Raw genomic sequence first — 24,523 nt, forward strand, 5'->3', positions numbered from 1 at the left:
AAAAAATAATAAAAAATAAAATCACTGATCAGAAATTTATTTTAGCTGTTTAAGTGTGAGTGTGCAGATTGGCTTGATTTCACTTTTAGATATTTTCATGCTAGGACTGGGAATTCTGTTCACAATTGACCAGAACTCCTACTCTGGATTCTTTGCTCCCTCATTTTGGGCTTCGCTGTTATGGAAGAGTGGACATTTTAGGCTGAGGCTCTACATATCTGTCCACACCCTTCTGAAGCTCGTTAAATTCCCTGTGGAGTTAATCTATTGTCATTCATCTTCACTAGGTTGGGGATGGCATGTGTGTGTGCATGTGTGCGTGTGTGCATGTACTTTATTGAAGACAGAACCTAAAAAATAACCTCAAAAGATGAGAGGAGCCTCGGGAAATGGGATGTTTGTGGGAGAGGAAATGAGCTATGAAAATGTGGTATCTGGAAGAGTAAGTAATACGCCCTGACATTCGCCATCTGAAGGAGAACACAGGGAAGGAAGGGATCCTAGGAGCCTTAGGCATGGATGGCCATGAGCGCTAGGGCCATACATGGTGCAAAACTCCCTGCTCCTGACCTGGAACCTCTCCCCTCTTTCAAACCCCCCTCTCTTCCTCTGACTATTTTTCAGTTACTGATCTGCTTAGACGCTAAAATAATTTTAAACACAACTGGGACTAGAATCCGTGCCTGTAGGATCCCAGCCTGAAGCAATGAAGGAGACTCTTACAGACATAGTGTGCAACTAGGTGTTGTTAGTTTCAAAAGATGAGTCTGGTGATTGTGAGTTAATACTTTCTTTCCTTTGGCCACAGCCCTGATTCAGCTCTTCAAAAATCACCTCTGTCCTGACTACTGTAATTGGTCTTCCTGCTCTACTTTACCCCTCTGATCTATGTTCACAGAGCTGCCAAAATAATCTTCCAGAGGAATAGGTCTGATCATGCCACTGTCTTATTCAAATGGCTACCTATTGCCCCTAAAATAAAATAAAAATGTCCCAGCTTAATGTTTGTTACACTTCACAATCCAGGTCCTTTGGAGCCCTTTCTCACACTAATTCCTAGGACACAGTCTAGGCTTTAGTTATTCTGCAGTACCCAATTTCACACTTCTCCCAACAGCTTCTGTCTATTGGCACAGGCTGTCCACCTCCACCCAGCCCTTCCTGGAATACATGGCCTCCACACCTCTGATTTTTGGCGAGGTGATGGGGTTAAGTGACTTGACCAGGGTCACACAGCTAGTAAATGTTATGTGTCTGAGATCAGATTTGAACTCAGGTCCTTCTGAATCCAGGGCCGGTGCTCTATCCAACTGTGCCACCTAGCTGCCCCCATTTCCTTCTTACTAGATGTAGATGCTTACTAAATGTTTGTTGACTTGAATTAAACACAATTTTTTTTAAACTTATTGTATGGACCTGTGATTTCATTGGTCTAGGGAGAGTCAATGAGGAAAGCCCCTTTAAGAATGCAGGTCAGGACACTGTCTGGCACTTTCTTGGGGCCCTGAGAAGTCAGATGACGAGGCTCACAGAGCCAAATGTGTCAAGGACAGGAAGAAAACATTTAAAATAAAAGAATACAACATAAAATTTGTATGATGCCAAGACACCCCACAGTCCTGCGGTAAATGCAGTTCAACCAGCTCTGAGCATCATTTGCCCCATTTCCTTACAGACTTACCTCATTGTACTCTTTGTTCAGTTTCTCGTCATTTGTAATGATGTCATCAGGATAGCCAATCCTTTCCTTAATTGCCATGGCCTATAAAAATGAGAAGATTGAATTTGAAAATTGACTGGAAAAATGTGAAATAAAAATCACATTTCACAAAGAACCTAAAAAAGTTCATTTGCAAAAAACCAACCAAACAAACAAAAAAAACCTCCAAACCTCTTAATACCTACGTACCCTCAAGTAAGCAGGACCTTGTCAATAGTAGATCCCCAGGGCACACTGAAAAATCTCATTTTCCACAAAGTCCAAACGGTGCCAAAAACAAGGCTGGTGCTTCATTTTGACAGGGCCTTTCTCATTTGGTGCGGCTTTCCCAAGAAGCTTACCCGAAATGAAAATTGACAAGGCACCGCTGCCTATATGTGTCTGTGTTTTATGAAATTGTTTTTCTAAAGAAAAGTTCTCGCTTACATATTATGTGAGGGCTGATGGCATGGGCTGCCATTCCAGCCTCCCGTAATCATCTTTCCACTACATTAATCTGCTTGAGGAAACAGCAAGTGTTTGCAGGCTTAGGACAGATGCTCTTGGGACAATGTTAGGGGCTCCATACCAATTTTGCAGGTTTATATCATCAACCCAGTTATTTTTCAAGACAATCATTGTAGATTATGGGGCCTCAGGCCTTCAAGGTCAGGGGAATAGCATTGTTTCACCCAATGGGAAAGACGAATGGTCCTTCAGTATGTTTGCCAGCTCACCTTGCCTACATGTTAAATGCATGCCATTCTTATGCTCCTTACCGGTGACAGGTTATTGACACCCAGACCTGGAAACTTCAGTGAGTTTCACATCTGTCTACATATGGAATTAATTCTCCCAAGAAATTTCTATAATATAAATGCAACTATTCATTTGCACTTTGCAGTTGCGTAATTAATTCCCTTTGTTTCATTTGGTCCTGAAAGAGTGAGGCTTCAGAACACTTATGGGAACGACTTTGTCAACGTCAATGAAGAGGACTATGGTAATGTTGCAATAAATTGTCACAACGTAGCCATGTTGGGGGGTGGGTTCTCTTTTCTGTGCATAGCAGACTATGAATTACACAAGGTTTGGAGCATAGAATGGTACCCTTCACTCAGTGGGTTTGCCCCTTTTATCAAAAACAATTGTGGGGAGCACACAGAATTTGCATGGAGACGTGAGACGACCTGGCAGTGGGACAGCCTGTATTATGGGAAGCTGAGCTACTTCCTAGTGGTAGGATGAGGAAGGTCCCTTTGAAATGTGCCTATCTACATTGGACAGCAGAGAAACTGGACAGAGTGATGACAGGGATTGCTGTTGCCTGGCTCACAGAAAGCTCCTTTCTATACAATCTTTGGTCCACCCTCAACTAAGGGTCTCAATGTCTGACTGTCTATCTGTATGACAGGTATTACAAACACATGGTTTGCCACTATCAAGGCTATAGTGTACCATCAGTCAGTCCACAAGCACTTATTAGTGCCTACTATATACCAGGTGGACAGCTAGGTGGCACAGGGGATAGAATGCTGGGCTCGGAGTCAGGAAGTCGGTTCAAATCCTGCCTCGGACACTTACTACTTGTGTGACCCTGGGCAACTCACTTCACCCTGCTTGCCTCAGTTTCCTCATCTGTAAAATGAGCTGGAGAAGGAAATGGCAAACCACTCTACTATTTTTGCCAAGAAAACCCCAATGGGGTCATGAAGAGTTGGACATGACTGAAAAATGACCGACCAGCCAAATATACCAGGCATTGTGCTAAGTGCTGAGGATACAAAGAAAGGCAACAACAGTGCCTGCCCTTAGGGAACTTATATTCTATGGGGAGAGACAAGTGGAAAATAAGTAAGTACATCAAAACTGCAAAGTAGATAGAAGGTAACCTCAGAGGAAAGGCTCTAATAGCTGCAGAGACTGGGTAAAAGCTTCCTGCGCTTGATCAGAGTCTTGAAGGAAGCCAAAGATCCTAAGAGGCAAAGGGGAGGAGGGACAGCTAGATAGGAGACATCAAGTTGGAAAATGACATGACGTGTATGAATGAGAGCAAATAGGCCAGTACGTTCTGTCCTGTGCCTGTTGTTGAGAACTTGCTCTTGAGAGTTGAGAGACTGCCTCAGCTCAGATTGAATCTGTAGAGATGACCTCGTCACTCAGATGCCCCTTTAGATGTGTTCTCAGTCCGGTCACTAAAACCTTATTGCATCAAAGACCCTGCACTGTAGACCTCCTTCCAGTGTGACAGCACACCATAAATGAATGAAACCGAAGAGCAAACTCTTTGGGCATGGCCATTACACAAAGTCCAAGCCTATATCTCTCCATCTTCTTTACAAGAACTTGAAAGACTTAATCAAGCTTTGCTGAAATCCAGGCCAGTTATTTCTAAAGCATTTTCCTTCTCTCTTGGGTCATACAAGGAAATACCACTAGTTTGACATTCCTCATAATTTGAATAGAATTGATCTTTGATATAGATTTGGCCAACTGAAACTATTTCTTATCAACATTAACTCTAATTTATTAATCTTACCCCATAATGTCACGGTCCAAGGGGACATGATAGAGATCACCAGGTGAGAGTGACACTGTTTATTAACTTACCACTTAGAAAATTGGTCTGAAAGAGTCAAGGCTACTTTCAAAAGGGTCTTACTCATTTGTGGTGAATTACTCTTAGACAATGGGCAAACTGACTATGTATTTGTGGAATTCAAAGTGTCCTTGTCCAATTCTACAACTGTAGGTGATACAATATTTATACACATGTATCATATACACACATATATCTTGTGTATATAATGTATACTTATATTTAGAAATATGTACATAGTTAAGTATACAATACATATACATAATACATACTGTACATTTATACCTGTATCACATGTATTTGTTTTTATTTTGTATACATAATGTATATTTATGTTTATAATGTGCATAGTTAAGTATAATATATATACACATATTATATAATATATGTACAGCTATTATATGCATGAATATATATGTGTGTATGTACATTCATAGTCAACAACATATATACACATATATGTAAATTCCTTGAGGGCAGGCAGGGTTTGTTTCACTTTTTCATTCATGGCCTCAGTGCCTAGCACAGTGACTGGCAAATAGCAGGCACTTGATAAAGGCTTTTTGATGCAATGATTGATTGCTATATGGTTTCATCAATGTAAAGAATTCCTCGTGTGAAAGCTCCCTCCACCAATGAAGACTGGCAAATTATCTATAACTTGTGGGCTCAGAAAGGTGCCTTAGATCCTGAGAAGTTAGGAGCTGACATGCTATGGCAGAAAAAGTGACAGATTCATCATTATAGGACCCAAGCTCTTGCCCTGGGGCAAGTCTAACCCGTCTGGAGCTCTGTTTCCTCGAATGGAAAATGAGGGAGTTGGGCTAGGAGAGAAAGGATGGTCAGTCTGTCATTTTTCAGCTGTATCTGACTCTTCCTGACTCCATTTGGTTTTCTTAGCAAAAATACTGGGATCATTGCCATTTCTTTCTCTAGCTCATTTTACAGATGAGGAAACTGAGGTAAATAGGGCTAAGTGTCCAGGTCACACAGCTAGTAAGTATCTGAGGTCAAATTTGAACTCAGGTCTTCCTGACTCTAGGTTTGGTGCTCTATCCACTGTAGCACTAACTAGCTGCCCCAGAGAGACAGTGCAATATCGTGGAAAAGAACAGGTTTAAGAGTCAGAGGATCTGGGTTCAAATCCTTCCTCTGGGCCTCATTACCTGTGTGACCTTGGGTAAATCATTTAAACTCCCTGGGCCTCAGTTTCCTCATCTGTAAGGTAAAGGGATTGGAGTAACTAAGCTTTATATCTATGTTCCTGTGATCCCATCGGGGAGGACCCAAACAAAGTCAGTCCTCTACACTGCCAGATTTTCTCTCAATACAGTATGTATACAACATCATAATAATAATAGCTGCAACAATCAGCAATAGCTGATGCATGCCATGCTTTAAAGCTTACAAATCACTTTGGCCCTGATATACTCATTTTACTGGTGAAGAAGCTGAGGCCGGGAGAATTGATGTGATTTATAACCATGCATTTCATATTTTTAAAAATTAGAAAAATTGCTAAGACATAACACAAGTCTCATCTGCACATGGTTTTTCAATTTCTTCTTGGAGTTTTGCAGTCCAGTTGGGGATTAACAGAGAACATCCCAGCTGTAGATGGTTTGCCAGGGACCAAAACAACTGTGACCAGTTCAATGGTCTTCACATCCTTAGCTTCACTTTATACAATTGTGCCTTTTCTATCTCTTCCTTACATTGAATAGAAACAAGCATATGAGAAGTTTAAAGATGAACCTTGGAATGATCTACGACCACACAACACTTTCACTAAAAAGCATGAGGCCCATAGGAAAAGCGCTATCAAGGAGCATATACTGCAGGCTAGCATTTGCAAGAATGCTTATTTTTCATGCTCTGATCCTTGACTGTGATGTTTTTCTTCTTGCTTTGTGCCCCTTCCCACAACCCTCATGAAAGCCCTCCCTCCTCTGGTGGGAAAGATCTGATTTTGTCTCTACCTTATCTTCAGCTTTTTTTTTAGTCTCAGCATCCATCCAAGTGAGATCATCTAAAGTCTCAATGAAAACTTCCCGAATCTTCGAGATCAGATCTTCTACCTGAAACAAACCGAATGCAAGGCAAAGGAAGAGGGTCAGTTCATTGTTTAAAGAGCTTCCCAGGCTCCCAGAGTCAGGAGCTCAGTAACTCAGTTACAACATAGTGACTCAGTGCTTAACTTTGCAGCAGAATAATGCCTTCTAAAGAAAGAAGGAAAATTAAAATCTCCATTTGCAAGGTAATTTACTGCAGTTTCTACTAGCACCAGGGCAGATGCCCAGAAGTAAAATTGTGCTTTCCTCAGGACTGTGGATGACAGTGTGCTTCAAACTTTCTGTGTGTTTGTTTTTTGCGGGGGTGGGGGCCCAGATCTGTGATTTCATCAGCATCCGTGTAGGGAACACCCAGAGCATGCTTAAATGATTGTGCAAAAGAAAACACTTCAAAACAAACGACAAGAACAGCAACAACAAAACCTGCTAAAAGCTGACCATTGAATTTCCCTGGACCTCAGCTCTTTCATTTGTAAAATGATATAAGTGAACAAGATGACCTCTGAGGCCACTTCCAGCTCTACATCTATTATTCTGGGAGCCAAAATGTCACATTATTGCTGCTAAACAGTTGAAACAATCCTTAGAAAACAGCAAAGATGGTCAGAGTGATGTGGCAAGCAGACGCGCTGTTATTGATTCCTGAAGTTGGAACAAAAGGGGAAAATCAGTGAAAAAAAAACGCTATGAGGAAAAAAGCACCAGTCATGAGTTGTTGTTGTCCAGACATTTCAGCCATGTCAGACTCTTTGTGACCCCATTTGGAGGCTGACATTTTTTTCTCCAGCTCATTTTATAGAGGAGAAAACTGAGGCAAATAGGCTAAAGTGACTAGCCCAGGGTCATATAGCTAGTTAGTGTCTGAGGCCAGATTGGAACTCAGGTTTCTGAACTCTAGGTCTGGTGCTCTTACCCACATTGCCATGTAGCTGCCCGATATAAAAGTTAGGTGCTGAAGATTTGAAAATAGTATTTTTTACTGATGCAACTGACATGGAGCATGCAGGAGCTCCCGATACTTTAGGAGTGAAGGTAAGCTTGTCAGATATGTTCATCACACTTTAAACATCCACCCAGAAAAATGTTTTGTTTCTCTTTTTTGTTTTTCTTTCTTCTAGTTAGCCTAGAAATCTTTTCTCCATTGAGGGAATGATGGCTTCTGATAAACATGTTAACATATTGAGGGAGAATGACACAAATTCCCAAATTGTGCTAAAATACTGCAGTACAATCTTTCACCACATCTCGCATCACGAAAAGTTAAAGTTTACCCATGAGATAGAGATAAACTACTTCAGTGAGATCCATCTGAATAATCCCCATTGAAAAGTTATGGGCTAGACTTAGAAAAAAATAACTTTGTCAAAGTTATGCCTAATATCCAAAGTAATAAAAGTGTGGTTTTATGATGAAGAATCAAGGAATACATATATTAAAATCCTTGGAACTTAAAATGCCAAATTATGTAAAACAAGTGAATGTAGCAAAAGGCAGATATATTACACATTCAAAATGTTTTCTAAAGGTATAACAAAGTAAGGTTTATTGTAAAAATATTGACGAACTCAAATCATTAAAATAAATATATTTATTATTTTATTTATTTTAATTTGTCCCAAGTAATTCACACACCCCTTTATGCAGACAGAATCCTGGAGTAACTGGGACTATTTTGAATCAGCCTGGAAGATACTTTAATTGAATGAGGCATATTGATGGCCTCTGACGGGTTGCCAGCTTCCTGAAAAACCAGGAGTGCTATGGAGGCTGAATCTCTTTGGTTTCAGACATTGCCACCTTAAAGTTACAAAGACATGACCAAGTGAGGCTCAAATGCTATCCAGAAGTAGTATCTATCCATTTTTTCTTTATGTACTTCATGTCTCCTGATAAATTTTTCATGTTTTAAATACTTTTCAAAAGCATTAGGAATTGAAAAACCCCAAAATTACATGGGCTTTATGTTGATTTAAAAAAAAAAGGACCTAGTACTGATGAGATTTATAGGGATAACAAAGCAAAAATTACAGACTTCATACTCTATAAATAAGATGCTTAACTACATTTCTGGCTACTGCCTTATATTGCTAAGTACAAATAAATAACAGAGTTAATTGTGCCAAAAACATTACCATGTGTTTGCTGTTGCCAGCAAATGCTGCTTTTACATAAAGTCGTCCAACGGCATTTTCCATGTTCCCATTGACATAATTAGCACAACGTCGCCAAGTGGCTGTTTCAGATGTTGTGCCATAAAGAGCCTGTTGAGGGGAAATACAAAATAGAATTTGTGGTGATTTGTCTAGGAGTCCAGGGCTTCAAGTTAAAACTTTGTGAAATTCTATGCTTTCAAAAATCTTTAAATCCCAAGAGAGACTCGAAGGTCTTTAAGTCCTATTCAGAGACCTCACTCAATGGGTACACGTTCCTAATGCAGAGAAAAATACCATTCAATTAAATTATTTATCTAAATTTTTTTTTTATGAGATCTGGACCATTGTTCAAATGCCTCCTTAAAACCCTCTGTTGTAGCTACATGTTAATATTTTTTTCAGGACTGATATGGAATATATTACTGGGTCATCATCTATGTTGTCAATATAAATGAAGATTAATGTTCAACAGATGTACATACATTATTCCATCTATGAGAAGGGTAGGCTTTCAGGTCACTCTCCCATAAACAGAAAAATATTCCTGCCTGGAAATATTTCAGTTTAAATTCTCATAGCTAGAAGCATCAAGTAGGTGTCCATTCAAGTACCAACAAAGGGATTTCACTAAGTACAAGAAGCTACAGCATTGAGACTGTCCTGTTTGAGAATCTCCTGATGTTAAGGAATCTCCATGGCATTAAGCAAATAGCTGAAAGCTAAATAACTTGGTGAATGAAATAATTCCCCTTCTCCACAGAACTTCACTTTCCCTATGGTGCTCTCTGAATGACTGCTGTTTTAAATATGGTTCAAGGTATGCCTTTTAGGTTTTCTTCAGGCACAAGTGATGTTGATGGATTTTCCAGGGCTAGATGGTTTAGTAGATAAAGTTCTGGACTAGAATCCAGGAAGGTCTGGGTTCAAATCTTGCCTCAGACACTTACTGTGTAACTCTAGGGAAGTCACTGAGTTTTCTTATTTGTAACATGATGGTAATAATAGCATTGACTCCAAGGGTCATCATAACGATCAAATGAGAGACTATAAAGCACTTTGCAACTTGAAAGCACTATAATAGATGCTATTATTATTATTACATAGTTCATTTACATAGACATCTGGAAAGTCCTTGTTATTAGAAAGTATGTACAACACATTCAGTATGATCTCAAAAGGCTCTAGCCCTGACATTCTAGTATCCATGGTGAGAACCTTGAATTTGGAGTTAGAGGATCTGGGTTTGAACCCCAGCACTGTTGCTTCCTATCTCCATGACTTTGGACAGATAATTTCAGAGAGACAACATGATATAATAGAGCATCTACTTTGAAGACCGAAAACCTTGGTTACCTGCATATTCTTTAGTGAATTATTTAAAGTTTCTGGCCCTCTCTTTCCTCATTGAAAACCCAAAGATGCTGGTCCCAATTCTAGACCTAGGATCCTATGAACTTCCAGGACCCATATGTAAAATGAGAAGGTTGGTCTAAATCCAGGGTTCTGAACATTTTTTTTTTGCATCATACACCCCTTTGGCACTCTAGAAAACCCTATATACCCCTTCTCAGAACAATTTATTTAAATTCATTGAGTAAAATATATAGGCTTATAAAGGAAAGAAATTTTTTTTAAAGTTCATGGGTCCTAGGTTGAGAACCTCTGCTCTAGAAGAATGACTAAGGCTGTCTCTAACTCTGCATCTGATGAGGCTATAGTACGATTAAATGTCTCTGCATTTTCTTTAAATTATACACTCTTGACATGGAAGTCAATTACCTTGCTGATTAAATTCTAGCAGTGACACCAATGAAGTTGTCATCTTTCTTATAAAAGAGACTTCCTTTAGGTAATGATTGAATACCGAGAGCAAGTCTTTTAGCTAGCACCTCGGACAGCGCCCGACACAGAACAGGCACTTATGAACTGCTTTGCATTCAGTGTCTTCCCACACTTCAGGCCCTGCAGGATGACTATCCTCAGAGCAACAAAATTTTTTCCCCCCTAGATGACATATTTACACGTGGGCTAGGCAGCTAGCACTTGGCATTTTTCCCCCTTGCCAAGTTCACCACATTCACATGGTGGACGCAGCAAGGTCCCCAACTTTGGATCTCTTTAAGCTTAAGTCTTAAGAAGAGAGAGATTTTTCTTCACCTTCCGGAAAGCATTTCTTGACTCCTTGTAGGTTCGGCTGAGGCTGCTTACGAGATCCATAATGAGACGCCAGGACATTAAATTTTGAAGATCTCTGTATAAAAAAACACCACCACCCGGCAACAAGAAAGATGAGGCTGCAAGGCTTCTAGAGAGCATAGTGACATTAAAGTGTGACTCATCAAAGGACAGGCGGGCACCTACCTGGGAGAATATTTGGTAAGAATGGACTTAAGTTTGATTAAATATTCGGGAGCATACACAACCACATCTTCCTCATTTGCAACACTAATTTTCACAGTTGACATGATTGTATTTGTGAAATTTGCCCAGTTGAATGGCTAGAAAAAAACAGGCATCACGTGTTTAGTAGTCTGTCAATTTCACTACATGGTCCCAAGATTCTATTATGAAATACTAGGATGAAATACACAGAGGCTGCTTTTATCACTAGTGTACTAAACCCATGATGAGGATGGTGATACTTATCTCAGAACGTTTTTTCCTTATTCAGTCAATCAGCATTTATTAGGTATCTACTGTGTGCCAAGCATTGTGCTAAGCACTGAATTAAAAAAAAGTGTAACAGTTCATGCTTTCAAGTAGTATACAATCTATACAAGGGGAGATAAGTTGTATGTATATAGGTATACAAAGCAGATAGATGGAAATTTGGTGGTTAGGCACTATTGGCTAGAAGGGGAGGTTATAGAATGCTATATGTAGAAGGGGGAGTGAGAGCTGAGTCTTGAAAGAAACTAGAGATTCTGGGTGGCAGAGGTGAAGAGGCAGGATATTTCAGACATGGGGGTATCCACACTTTTACCAGTGCAAAGGCACACAGATGGGAGATAAAGTATCATGTAGGAGAAACAATAAGAAAGATAGCTTGGGTGAATTATCATATTGTTTGTGAAGGGGAACAATGTAAGGCTGACCAGGTGGCTAAGAGCCAGGTTGTGAAAGACTTCAAATGCCAAACAGAAGAGCTGCTATTGGACACTAGAGATAGTGGGGAACCATTGGGGTCTATTGAATAGGGGACTAATATGGTCACAGCTGAACAAAATCACTTTGGCAAGAAGGTGGAGGATGGATTGGAGTGGGGCAGACATTTGAGGCAGTGAGATCAGTTAGGAGGCTGCTATGATGGTCTAAGTGGGAGATGATGAGGGCTCAAAACAGTGATAGTTATGTGAGCATGAAGGAGGGGAGAGATGGAAGAGATATTGTGGAGCGAGAGAAAAGAATTAGCGATGAATTAGATAAGTGGAAGATAAGGAGAAGAAGATGACAATTAGGATACAAAGCCACGTGACTGGAAGGAAATGGTGCCTTTTACAGAAATAATAAAGTTCCAAAGAAGGAAGGGTTTTTTAACAAATGATGTTGAATTTTCTTTTGGCCATATTGCATATAAGATGCCTATGGGACACACAGTCTGAAATGTCCAGTGGGTAGTTGGTGTTAGATAACTAGAAATCATGAGAGAGGCTGGGAATGGATATATAATCACAGCAACAAAGAATTTTGAGGCTTGAAATGATTCCCAAGTTAAATTGTATTCAAATATTCTGGGCACATTTTGTATATACTTATATACATACATATTGTCCCCTCCTCCCCAAGGAGAATGTAAAGTTCCATGAAGACAAGGACCTAAACATTTTTGTCTTTGAATCTCCAGAGCCTAGGGCAATACTAGGTGCACATAAGGCACTTAAAAATGCCTTTTTTATTGTATCAGGATTTGTATGATTGGATAGGATTTCAGTGGACATCTAGTCCAAATCACAAATGAAAAACATTTAAAAAAACAACATATGAAACAAGTGGCCATTCAACCTTTACTCCTCCAGTGAGGAGGAACCCACTACTTCCCAAGGCAGCCCATTCCACATTAGGATGCTTATAATCATTAGGAAGTTTTTCTTTACATCATGCCTAAACTCATCTTTTTGCACCTTTTACCCATTTTTCCCGTATCTTCTCTCTGGAGCCAATTAAAACAAATCTAATGGTTGTTTCAGATAACAGCTCTTCAAATTCTTGAAGAGTTATCAAGCCCCTCTCCCACCCTAAGTGTTTTTTCCCTCCAATGTCCCTAGTTGTATTAGCCTATCCTCATATGGCATGGACTTGAGGCACTTAATTATTCTAGATCCTGTCCCCTGGATCCTGTCCTGATTATCAAGGTCCTTCTAAAATTTGGCTCCCAGAACTAACAAGAGTCTTTTTAAAACACATTTTCTGAGAATGAAAATGAGGCTTGTGGACATAAACATTTTGACAGGTAAAACACAAATTAAGAGATCACTTTGTTATTTCTAAGAGCAGGGAATCCACAAACAGAAATTTGTCTGAAATTCAACTCTTAGTGGCCAGTTTCTACCAACACCAAAAATTATTAAAAAAAAAAGAAAAACAACTATGGATCCTACTATGGTTTAGTGAAATGGACTGATATTTTCTGTAAAAATTCTTCTTGGTAAAAACCAGATACTGATGACCAAGTATGTTTTGTTAAAGTCAACAACATATTTTTAGGGACACCTTGTTTCAACACCAAGAGGAAATGAGATCCTAATTTTACAACAGAAAAAAAAATCATCTCATGAATATAATCACACACAAAGGCAGTTAAAAGAAAGTGAATATGAAAAAATACACGAAAAAATAGCACACACATGCATATACATGTATTATACATGGATTTAATCCACCAATGTTATGCCTACTGTGATTCTTCCCTCCCATTTCTATTCTAAGAATCTAGACTCGGTTGCCATGATTGTGAATTGTTTTCTATGGGACTTGAAAAAGTTGACTGGTTACTCATTTATCAGAGGGAGTTGGTGAAGTCAGCCAAAGGAGACTGTGAAAAGCTTGGTGAAGCTTTAGGATTAGAATCCACTTAAGAACATAAGTTTGAAGGTGAGGCTTACTTTTGCTAAGTATCTCAGATCCCTCTAGTCCTTTAAGATTGAATATTCAACCCAACAGCCTATTCTCAGAAAAATTCAGCGTGGGGTGGAGTGGAGAAAGCCTGAGAAAGCTTGGGTTGGAATTCAGGCTCTGCCCACAGTTCCTATTCCCCAGCTGTGAGACAGATGAGCCAAGACAAAGTTCCTGGCAAACCTTAACGTGGTATAAAGATCCTGGTTATTACTACTCCTTTGGTCATGTCACTTAACCTCCTTTGAGACTCTGTTTCCTCATCTGTAAAGTGGGGGTAATAATCCCTGACTTGCAGGAATGTGAATATCAAAGGAGAAAATCTATGCTAAGTGCTTTCAAGCTGTGTATGGAAGCTAGAATGATGACTGTTAGAAAAGATGGAATTCAAGTGAGCACCCACATGAGGATCATTTCCAAGCTAGCAGTTGAAAACTCTTTCAAAAGCTGATGCTTCCGAATCTTTTTTGGGGACTTTGTGGCTTTTCCTCGGGGACAAACTAGGAGCTACTTCATTTCCTGATGCTGATGATTCACTGTTATTCTTTTTTGAAAGAAATAACCACAGCAAGTGTCTATCCTTCAGAAGAAGAGATAGGGACCATTGGCTATAGAAATGTGACAAGTGTCTATGGACTTTCAGGAGTTAAATTTGTGATGCTGACTGGCCTGCTGGTCAAATTATGCATGTTTCCTCATTAAAAGGAAAGCCTTTTAATGGATAAGGACCAGATCTGTAATTTCATTAATATGAGGAACTCCCTTTAATAATGCAGGTCAGTACCTTCTCTTCAAGGCACAGTATTAGAGAGTTGTCTAGGATACCAGGCAGTTTAAGTGTCTCGCCAAGAGAGCTGTTTAAGATACTGGGCAGTGTGAGTGACTTGCCCAGGGACACATGGCTGGCACACATCAGGGGCAGGACCTGAACTCAGTCTTTTCCAGCTCCTGGGCTAGTCGTTTCTCGACTTCACTATGTGGTTTCTCATCTCTCATTCCTTTCAAATTGTGTATACCTGTGTATGTTTACTTTTTCATTCTGGCCATGTATTTAGAACTGGAAGGGACCTTAGAGGACATCTAGTCTGACCCCATCAATTTGCATCTGAGGAAATTAAAGCCCAGCACAGCAGAATGTTTCTTCAAAGTCCCACAGATCCCAATGGCAGAGTTAGGATTTGGTCCCAGGCCCTTGGCCTCCAGATGCATGGAACAGTCTTTCCTCTATCTCTTCTATTCTACTCCACTCAATTCCATTCTAATCCATTCTCTGTAAAAGGCTATAGACCCTGGGAAGGGTAGAGAGATTTCTAAGATAGGTACATTTCTACCCAGATACAAGGGACATGTCTGAAAACTCACTCATGAACAGATAACATTTCATGCAAAGGCCCTTTTTAAAAAAAAATGACAAATTCCTTTGGGCTCTTCCCCTAGTGGTCTCCTATTGAGGTTGGCTAGACATATGAAAGACTCTGAAAACTTCTGAGTCCTAGGATTTTTTGGGATGGTTTCTCAGATCATCCCATAGTTGGTCTGCTAACTTTTTTCCCTCTGAATTTCAACTAAGTTAATACCAAAGTAATGATTTCAAATGAGGTTTTATACATAATTATGTAGCTAAAGCACTCTAGGGTCACTTAAATCCATTTTGAAGCTCAACAAGTTTCATTTACTAAGGAAGGAATGTGCTTTTTCTTAAAGAAAATAGCTCATCTGAAATTATTGTTTTCAGGCAATAGTTTAAGAAAAGAAATTTGAAAAGAAGCAATACTCACCCATCCATTAATCTCTAATGAAAAGTTGTTTTGGACCTGGGCTAGGGTCATTTTATTATAGAGGAGGATTGGGTCATTCCGGTCTTCAGATTTAGTTGTAGCCTGCAGAGGTAATTGCAGAGAGTTATTTTTAACTGAATGAGAAGAGAGCCTTTAGCACAGGGGCCCCTACCTAACTAACCTCATTGTGTCCTGTCAGTCTGGCCAAGTCTATGGACCCCCTCTGGAATCATGTTTTTAAGTAACTGAAGAAAATGTTAGGATTCAGTTAGAGATCTGTGGAAATTAAAGAGATGATCTTTTCCCCAGTCAAGTCACAAACCACCTGAAATCTGATCACAAACTTGCATGTTTGCAGACCCCAGATTAAGAACTCTTGCTTTAGCAGAATTGTTGGCAACAATGGTAACCAGGAAAAAAAAACCAAATGTTGGCACAGATTAACTTTTGACTGAATATACCATCAATAACAAATTTGTAATTTACTTTTGGCATAAGAAAACTTAAGTGGTTAACAGGTCTGTTGGATAAGAATGCTCATGATGTGACTTTGGTGTCTATTTTTCTCAATAGGGTTCTTTGCTTTCTAGTCTTGTCTGCTAAACCTAGCTCTCTCTCCCTAGATTGTGAGTTGGGATCTCAGTCATTCCTCCAACTGCTTCATATTATAACAGCCTTCTTCGACACTCATGGCTTTATATATTCTGTCATTAATCTCCCAAGAGCACTCTTGTTTTCTTCCTCTTGGCATACCACGTGCCACTAAAGTCATTAACTTCCAACAAAAATGTGCATATTTGCTACAAGCAGAACAGGAAGAGGATCAAGTCAGTGGCCCAGTCAGAATGAAAGACCTCTGAAGGCAATGATAGCTTTTAGTTCTATGCTCTACACTTATCAGGTGCTCAATTATATTTGATCTGGATTTATTGACCTTTCCAACCTTCCTACCCATTACTTCCCTCCACTCACTCTATGGTCCAGCCATACTGGCTTACTTTTTAATTATTATTATTTTTTTTTACAGAAGACCCAATCTCCCATTTTTGTGCCTTTCTTTGAACTGTCTCCCATACCTGGAATGTTCTTCCCCTGACCTCCATCTCTTGGAATCTATTGGTTTTCTTCAGGCCTTGGCCTAAGAATCTCTTTCTTCACGAGGTCTTGCCTATTCCCTCCAATTGCCAGATCTCCTTCAAAGTCAATTTAGATGTACTTTCTATGTATTTTAAATGTACATATGTATGTATTGTCCTCACTAAACTGTAAAGTCCTTGAAGACAGGGACTGTTTGGCTTGTCTCTGTATGCCTAGTGCCTGGAGTACACAGTAGATGCATAATAAATGCTTGCTTGCCCAATTCATTCTTTTTTCTTTCTTTTTAGGCAACTGGGGTTAAGTGACTTGCCCAGGGCCACACAGCTAGTAAATGTTAAGTGTTTGGTCTGAGTTCAGATTTGAACTCAGGTCCTCCTGACTTCAGGGCTGGTGCTCTATCCACTGCACCATCTAGCTGTCCCTATTCCCAATTCATTCTTGAATAAGCTCAAGAAGATATTTCCCATTTGGAACAGAGAATAAATTGGGAAGTTTTATTGGAAAAGTTTCTGAAAGTAAGACCCTGACATAGAAGGCATTTAGCCATTATTATGAACTTAGTTCTTGGTAGGTACAAGTGCAAACAAACTCTGAGCGCCTGGACTTGGAAGGGAGAAAAGCATGACTGCTCCTTCTTCTGGATTATGCTGGCCATTTCAGAGTCAGAGGTAACAAATCAAGCAATAATAAGTCAATCAGTAAATGTTTATTAAGTGCTTACTTACTATGTGCCAAGCACTGTGGTAAGCAAATTTAATTGCTGTTCAACTCTAAATGTCCCTGAGGACAATCTGGGCAGAAAAAAAATCCTCTGGGTTTTGTGGCTTTTGGGGAAGCTAGATTATCCCCCTCAAACTTTTGGTTTCTAGGACCTTTCTGCCACTGGAAGGGAGCAATAACCAGGGACTGAGTTGTTTAGAGTGATTGAGAGAGTTATGGTAAATCGTGGATTAAAACTGCTGCATAGACCAATGAGGAACATGGAGATAACTCAGGGATCCTTGAGTCTGGGGAGAGCCTGGGGCAAGACTGAATACTCTCCTCCTGAGAAACCTGAGCCCAAAAAGATCCCCATCCAAAGCCCAGGAGTTCAGAAAGAACTGGATTAAATGAAAGAGTAAGGGGGTCCTTGAAATCAGCTGTGATGCACTTTGTTCTCTTTCTGCAAATGGCAGCCAGGGGCTGCCATACTGCCATACTGCCATAACCATGGCAAGCTGCCTTTAGCCATGGGACTACAGTCAGGGTAGAATGGGATGCAATTGAATTGCATACCATCATCTCTCCTCATCCCATGGCTCTTCAATTTTGCAACTGAGGCCCATGGAGGGAAAATGATTTGTCCAAAATCATATACCTATTAATAGTCTGAGTCAGGATCTGAAATCAGTACTTCTGCATGCCAAGTCCAGAGGTGACCTGCTATTCTACATCAGACTCTCAGAGAAAGATTCTGATATCTGAACTCAAGTGTAACTTGTGTCTAGGAAGCTTTTACAGTTATTTCAGGAATTCTTTAGGAAAAAAAAGAGTCTTTAGACAGAAGTTACCCAGAAATGAGCACTCCTCAAAGCTTTCTACAATCTGGATCCAATTTGCCTCTCCTGTTTTGTTTACATCACTCCCTTTTATACACTTCACATTCTGACCAGATTGGACCTCACACTGTTTCCAAAGCCATTTTGGGCATTCATGTATTCATGCAAGCCAGTTCCCATGCATGGGAAACATTCACTCCTGCTTTCTACATGGTATCATAGAATGTGAGAAATGGGAAGGATTCCAGGGAGTATCTGGTGTATTATTTTCCTGTGGGTGCTACCTCTAATAAAAGTCTTCCTTGATTCCTTCTGGCTGTAAATGAATTTTCCTTCTCCAAATCTTCTTAAAGTACATTGTAATAAGAGCCATCCTAATTTACATCTGGCTTTACTCACTCCCCCTATTAGATCATAAGCTTCTTGAGGGAAGGGACCATCTTATTCATCTCTATATGCCCTTTTGTTTCCTACCACAGTGTCTTGCATGTAAAAGGTACTTCTGAAATGTTTGTTTAATTTAATTTAATTATCAGGGCAAAGGTCAGTCCCAATAGTGACCTTGTACTCAATACATAAAACTTTATGGAAGAGAAAACAAAACAAAAACAAAAAACAACATGAAATAACTTCTGACTCCCCTAGCAGATGCCCTAAATCCCAAGGACATTTTTCTTTCCAATAATCCCCATAATCATTGAGGAAGGAAGAACAGCTCTTTAATGCCCAATATTACCAATATTTGGTTCATTTTTAAGCTCCTGTGCTACTGCTGCTGAAGCAATCCCATGCATGAATAAAACAGCCCAATGAGGTTTTGAAAGGCAGTGGATTCTTTCATTTCAAAGGCTGAGCATTTTCCATTATACGGCCCTGACTTTCCACCACTTAGCACAAAATTGGTCTTTGCACCACCAAAACCAATTTTGGGAGGAGAAAGGCATAGAAATGGAGCTGAAGTGGTACTCAGTGGAAGGAAGACAAGATGCTTTACATTGGCAATCTCTTTTTCCAACTCCATGACTCGATTCATTTCCAGGGCAATCTGGGTCTCATTGATGGACAGTCCTTTATCCTGGCGTATTAGTTTAGCCACAGAAATCATGAAATTCACATATGCTATACAAGCCTGTTGGGGGGGAACAAAAAAAAAAGGTTTTTCTACATGTTGGTCATAAAATACTTAAGATTTTTCTTTTAATCAACTTTTACTTTTTGGTAACAGAAAAACAGAAACAAAAACATGGTAAGTCAGAAATTTTCTTCATGGAGGCCCCTTAAAAGAAATGAATCACAAAGAGTCAAGAACCAGTCAAATTATATCATTAGAGAACTCCATCAGAGAAAAAAAATAGAACCAAATGTCTGTTTCTCCATCCATAAAATGGGGATAACAATAACTTATTTAACATTTTAACATTTACAAAAGTAGTTTCCATACATCCTGAGGAAACAAGTTCTAAGAGGGGAAGTGATTTACTTAAGATCAAATGAGATTCACTGACTTCTGCCTGTGTCCTGGACTCTTTCCATTAACAAGAATCTCTCTAGTCTTTATCATCCTTCAGTGTTCAACTCAGGTGTCACTTCCTTCCAGAATTCTTACCTGATTCCCACAGTGGCTACTTACAGTTGTGACTCCTCTTTTCCAATACTATTATACTGAATATGTTTAAATATTGTATTCACTGAATAAAATGTAGATTCCTTTAAGGTAGCAGGGACAGCTTTTCCTTTCATCCCTGTGCTTTGCATACAACAGGGGCCTAATACATATTTGAGGCAGCTCAGTGGATAGAGGGCTGGGTCTGGCGGCCTGGAGGACCTGAGTTCAAATTTGACCTCAGACACTTATTAGCTGTGTGATTGTCACTTAAACTGTTTGCCTTAATCCAGTGCAAAAGGAAGTGGCAAACCACTCCAGAATCATTGTCAAGAAAACCCCAAATAGAGTTACAAAGAGTTGGGCATGACCGAACAACGACCATACATGCCTGATGATTTGGGATCCTCATTGTTATGCAGTAACACTCAAATCTAATTCTCTCTTAAATAACTGTTTCATTGTAGAGAATCCCTACCTCAATATTTTCAACCAAGCAATTTGGGTTACTTTGACTTAGCAAGTTTGTTCACTTTCATACGTTTTTCCCATGCTCGGGCACAAGCGGTATTGCTGAAATTAACTCATAGGCTAGAAGAATAAGCCCCATATGGTCTTGATACCTTATGTCAAGCACAATAACACTGCAGTATTTTTCTATCTTGTCAACAGAATTTTGAATGCAGTCCAGACTGGACTGGTCTCTAACCTGGGAGCAGCTGGAGCCAAAACAGAGCTGGCCGGAGGAAGGCATGTCAGGAATTGAGTCTTGGTTTAATTGGTTTCTGAGTCAGGAAAACACTTGCAAGTGGAAAAGTAGGAGGGTTTGACATGTTGGGGTACAGGCAGTGCTTATAGACATACTGGGCAGGAGGTTATTGTTGTTATGCCAAGCTCAGGGCACAGCAGGGATCAGTTTTTTCTAAAATTCCACCCCTGCATCAAGTGACTGGCACAATTTTCTGCACAACATCAGTATTTAGTAACTCTAATTACATTGAATTGAAGCCAAGAAAATAAAGAAGTTTGATTTAGGCTTAATTGGATAGAATCAGTAATGGCAGAATATTTCACCTCAAGGAAGCTCCAAAATATTTTGACAATCTCTACCTGTAAAGTGAGATTGTGTTAATGTGAACTCTTTCAATAACTAATCTAAATCCCTTTAGAGATTTATTGGAATCTATTGGAATAGATCCATATTGGACAACCCTTAGTATTACTGAACCACGTGGAGAAACTCCATTATCTCTTGTTTTTGTACCACAGGCTCCTAGAACGTAGAGCCAGAAGGGACCTAGAAGGTCATTGAGTCATAGAATCTTTGCTTTGGAAGTGAGCTTTGCTGAATCAATGCTCTTTAAAGTTATCAATCATCTCTTGACTGCTAAATCCAAAGGCTTTTTCTCAGTCTTTTTCTGCTCCACCCTGGCCACATACAGTGATGGCCACAGTTTTTATCTTACCTTTAAATCTCCCAATTGCAAGATTCATGAACTCTGAAATTCCTTTCTCAAACTTGAACTTTTAAATCTTCCATCTTTCCTTTTGCCTCATTCCTCTTAAACCTCTTCTTCATCCTTGCCATGACCTTTAGTCCATCTGCCCCTTCATTCTTCCTCAATACATCACACCGCCAGAGCTTCACATTCTTTCCTCCTTTTGAACTCTTGATTCTATGGTTAATCAGTTTTACTTTAAATTGCCCTTCATCTGTCTCATCTGCTTTTCCTAACTCCCCTCATAAAGCCCAATCCCAGGTTACTCCAATCATCTGACTTCTCTGCTCCCATTTGTGATTGCTAAACATACCAAACCATTGTATTGAATGGTTTTACCAAAATTTTATGCTGTGTAATCTGCCATATAGCATTTCTTTTAGTTCTTCTCTAATAGACTACTTTGTTGTTCTCCAACCATGGCTATTACTAACCTTCTCTTTCATTAAACCACTTACATCACTTTTTACCCATCGTCCTCAGATGGAGGACTCACTTTGTACTTGACTGAGAAAATAGAGGTCATTGATTGCAAGCAAGCTTGCTCTTCTCCCAAATTCTGAACTTCAAATCCCTTCAAAATTATCCCTCAATTCCTCCTTCTCCAGTGTTAGAGAAAGAGGAAGCCCTTCCCCTTGACAAGGCCAAGTCTCCCACTTGTGTCCTTGATCCCATCTCCTCTGGTCTCCTCTAGGAACTCACCCCTTGGACCATCCCCCACCCCCATCCTCAATCTCTTTTATCTACTGGCTTCTTGCCACTTTCCTACACATAGGCCAAGATTGCCACCCTCATTTAAATCAAGAGTTCTTAACATGAAGTCCATGATCCCCTACAGGAAGCATATATAAATTTCAGGGATCTATGAACTTAGTTTTATATATTCATTTATTTTCACTAACTGCTAGCTGGAATTATTTCCTTCAATCATTTAAAGACATTATTCTGAGCAAGGGATCCCATGATAACAAAAATATATTAAGAACCTCTGTCTTAAACAAACAAACCTTCCCTAGATCCTGTCATCCCTTCAAGTCCTGATCCTGTATCTCTCCTTTCTTTCACTGCCAAACTTAAAAAAAGCCATCTACCTTCCTTGCCTTCACTTCTTCTCAACTCATTTCTCAAAGTCTTGTATTATAGTTTCCATCTCTACCACTTAACTGAAATTATTCCCTTTAGAGTAACTCCCCCTCCTCCCCAAGCCCACCCTGTGCAATCTTTTCACTGCTAAATCCAATGTCCTTTTCTCAGACCTCATCCTTCCTAATCTCTGAAGTCTGTGGCAAGGCAATGTTGATCACTCCCTCTCCCCAGATACCTGCTTCTCACTGGGTTTTGACACTGTCTTCTCTTCCTTCTCCTCCTACCTGTGTGATTGCTCCCTTTAAGAAGGCTCCCTTGCTAGAACATTGCCCATGTCCTACTCACCAGCTTTTAGCTTTAATGTAAACAATTCAATAAAAAATTAAAGTGTGCTACTTTTAGCTGGCTTTAGGAAGCCAGATCCTGAAAAGGAAAAGAAGGTAGGTGTTTTCTAGGGACATTTTACTATTAACAAGGATTAGGAAAAAGATATTTGTTCATCTGTTTATTCTTATGAAGTGAAATGAATGAGAGCTTGGTTTAAGTTCACTATGAATGTGGCACATTTTAAATTTTTTATTGAATGGTTTAATTAGATTAACACTAAAAGCCAGTAGGGAGAGATGAAAGAAATATTTCCCTGTCAATTACATAAGCAAAGTCCAGAATCCCTTGTTAATTTAGTATTTAAGGGTTTAAGTTTTAAGTAAATTATATTGAATAGTGTTGTAGACATAAAATTCTGGGCACTCAAGCAAAAATTCCAGAATGGGCCTAAAATAAAAGGCTTCTCCCCCTGTTGTGGAGATGGAAATTGTATGTTATTATATTTGAAATGCATCTGTGGGTAACAGTAACACTGTGCGATGATCAACTATGATTGACTTATCCCTTCTCAGCAATACAATGATCCAAGATAATTCCAAAACGCAGAAAATGCACCCACATCCAGAGAAAGAACTATGGAGTCTGAATGCAGATCAAAGCAGACTATTTTCACTTTTTTTGGTGGCTTTTCCTTTTTGTTCTCTTTCTTCTTTCACGTCATGACTAATGTAGAAATATGTTTCCATGATTGCACATGTAAAACCTATATCAGATTGCTTGCCATCTCAAAGAGGGGGGAGGGAAAGGAGGGAGAAAAATTTCAAAGTCAAAATCTTATAAAAATGATTGTTGAAAACTATCTTTATATGTAAATGGAAAAAATAAAATACCATTTACAAAAAAAGAAATGCATCTGTGGCATTGCAAAACTGTAAAATAGGGCTTGGGATGGGTCCTGAACCTAAGGCAATAGTAGTGAATGCAGCAAAGGGGTTTAATAGGGAAGCCTTGGCCATTGGAAAGACTTCAAGTTGAACCTGGTTTGTAGATAATATTCTGGTTCTCCATGTGAACAGGGGATGGGAAGGATTTTGAAATGACAAATTGATGGGAAGGATGATGGTCAGAGGAGCATAGATTTAGCACAAAAAGGAATCTTGGAGTTCATTGAATTAGTTTTTTGAGAAAATAGAGTTGAAATGTCTTGCCCAGGGTCACTTGTAAAACAGAGGACATGGCAGTGGGGTAAGCTTTGAAGGTCTCACTGTCAGTGGGTCCAACCCATTATAGTAGAAAGCCAAAGCATTATTTTTCCTTAGGTTACTATGTGCTCTTACTTTTGACTTCTGTTTCTATCAATGCCTCCATTCATTGTTCAATCTGCTCTGTTAAAAAAAATCTTGGTGTATTCTTGAGCCCTTCTCTTCCTTTCCTATCCCCTCATTACCTACGTCCAATAAGGTAACGAGCCTTTTAAATGCTACCCCTGCAATATCTCCTCTGCCTGGTCTTTGAGGTCCTCCACAATCTGGTGCCATTCTTAACTTTTCAGTTTCATCAAGTACTATTTCCCTTTCTGCACCTCATACAGCAGCCGAATTTGACTCATCACTCTCTGCTGCACCTTTATTGTTTGTCCTTCATTCTTGAAGAGGACCATGACATCAGGGAGGTGATGCCATGACTTGCAAGTGAACTGGATTTAAGTGAGGGAGGGTGGTGCAAGTCACCAGCCTCACTTTCTTCTCTGGAGCCAGCTAGGTCTAGTGGCCAGATATCAATCAGGATGACTAGAGATGGCCCCAGATGCAGTGGGAGACCTCTGCACCTTTTACCCACACTGTTGGCTATTCGGATTGCCTTTCTTTGAGTGGCTCCTTTTTTTCATCCTCTACCTTCTCCCCTACACATTTCCTGTTAAATTACCACTCATCCTTTAAAATCCATAATACTTTTCCC

General features: G+C 39.6%; 1 protein-coding gene across 3 annotated transcripts in view; it reads right to left on the reverse strand.

The window, feature by feature from the left end:
• Nucleotides 1-24,523, reverse strand: part of MME (membrane metalloendopeptidase) — a 132,383-nt gene that overhangs the window by 51,317 nt on the left and 56,543 nt on the right. For all 3 annotated transcript variants that reach the window (XM_027876124.1, XM_027876122.1, XM_027876123.1), the window contains exons 9-15: nucleotides 19,044-19,178; nucleotides 15,414-15,515; nucleotides 10,885-11,021; nucleotides 10,681-10,774; nucleotides 8,503-8,631; nucleotides 6,278-6,376; nucleotides 1,682-1,762 (exon numbers count right to left, since the gene is read on the reverse strand). In XM_027876124.1, coding sequence (XP_027731925.1) covers nucleotides 1,682-1,762; nucleotides 6,278-6,376; nucleotides 8,503-8,631; nucleotides 10,681-10,774; nucleotides 10,885-11,021; nucleotides 15,414-15,515; nucleotides 19,044-19,178 — 777 coding nt within the window. The remainder of the gene's footprint in view (nucleotides 1-1,681; nucleotides 1,763-6,277; nucleotides 6,377-8,502; nucleotides 8,632-10,680; nucleotides 10,775-10,884; nucleotides 11,022-15,413; nucleotides 15,516-19,043; nucleotides 19,179-24,523) is intronic.

The sequence above is a fragment of the Vombatus ursinus genome, unplaced genomic scaffold, assembly GCF_900497805.2.
Source record: "Vombatus ursinus unplaced genomic scaffold, bare-nosed wombat genome assembly UNPS02014810.1, whole genome shotgun sequence".
NCBI classification, from domain to species: Eukaryota; Metazoa; Chordata; class Mammalia; order Diprotodontia; family Vombatidae; genus Vombatus; species Vombatus ursinus.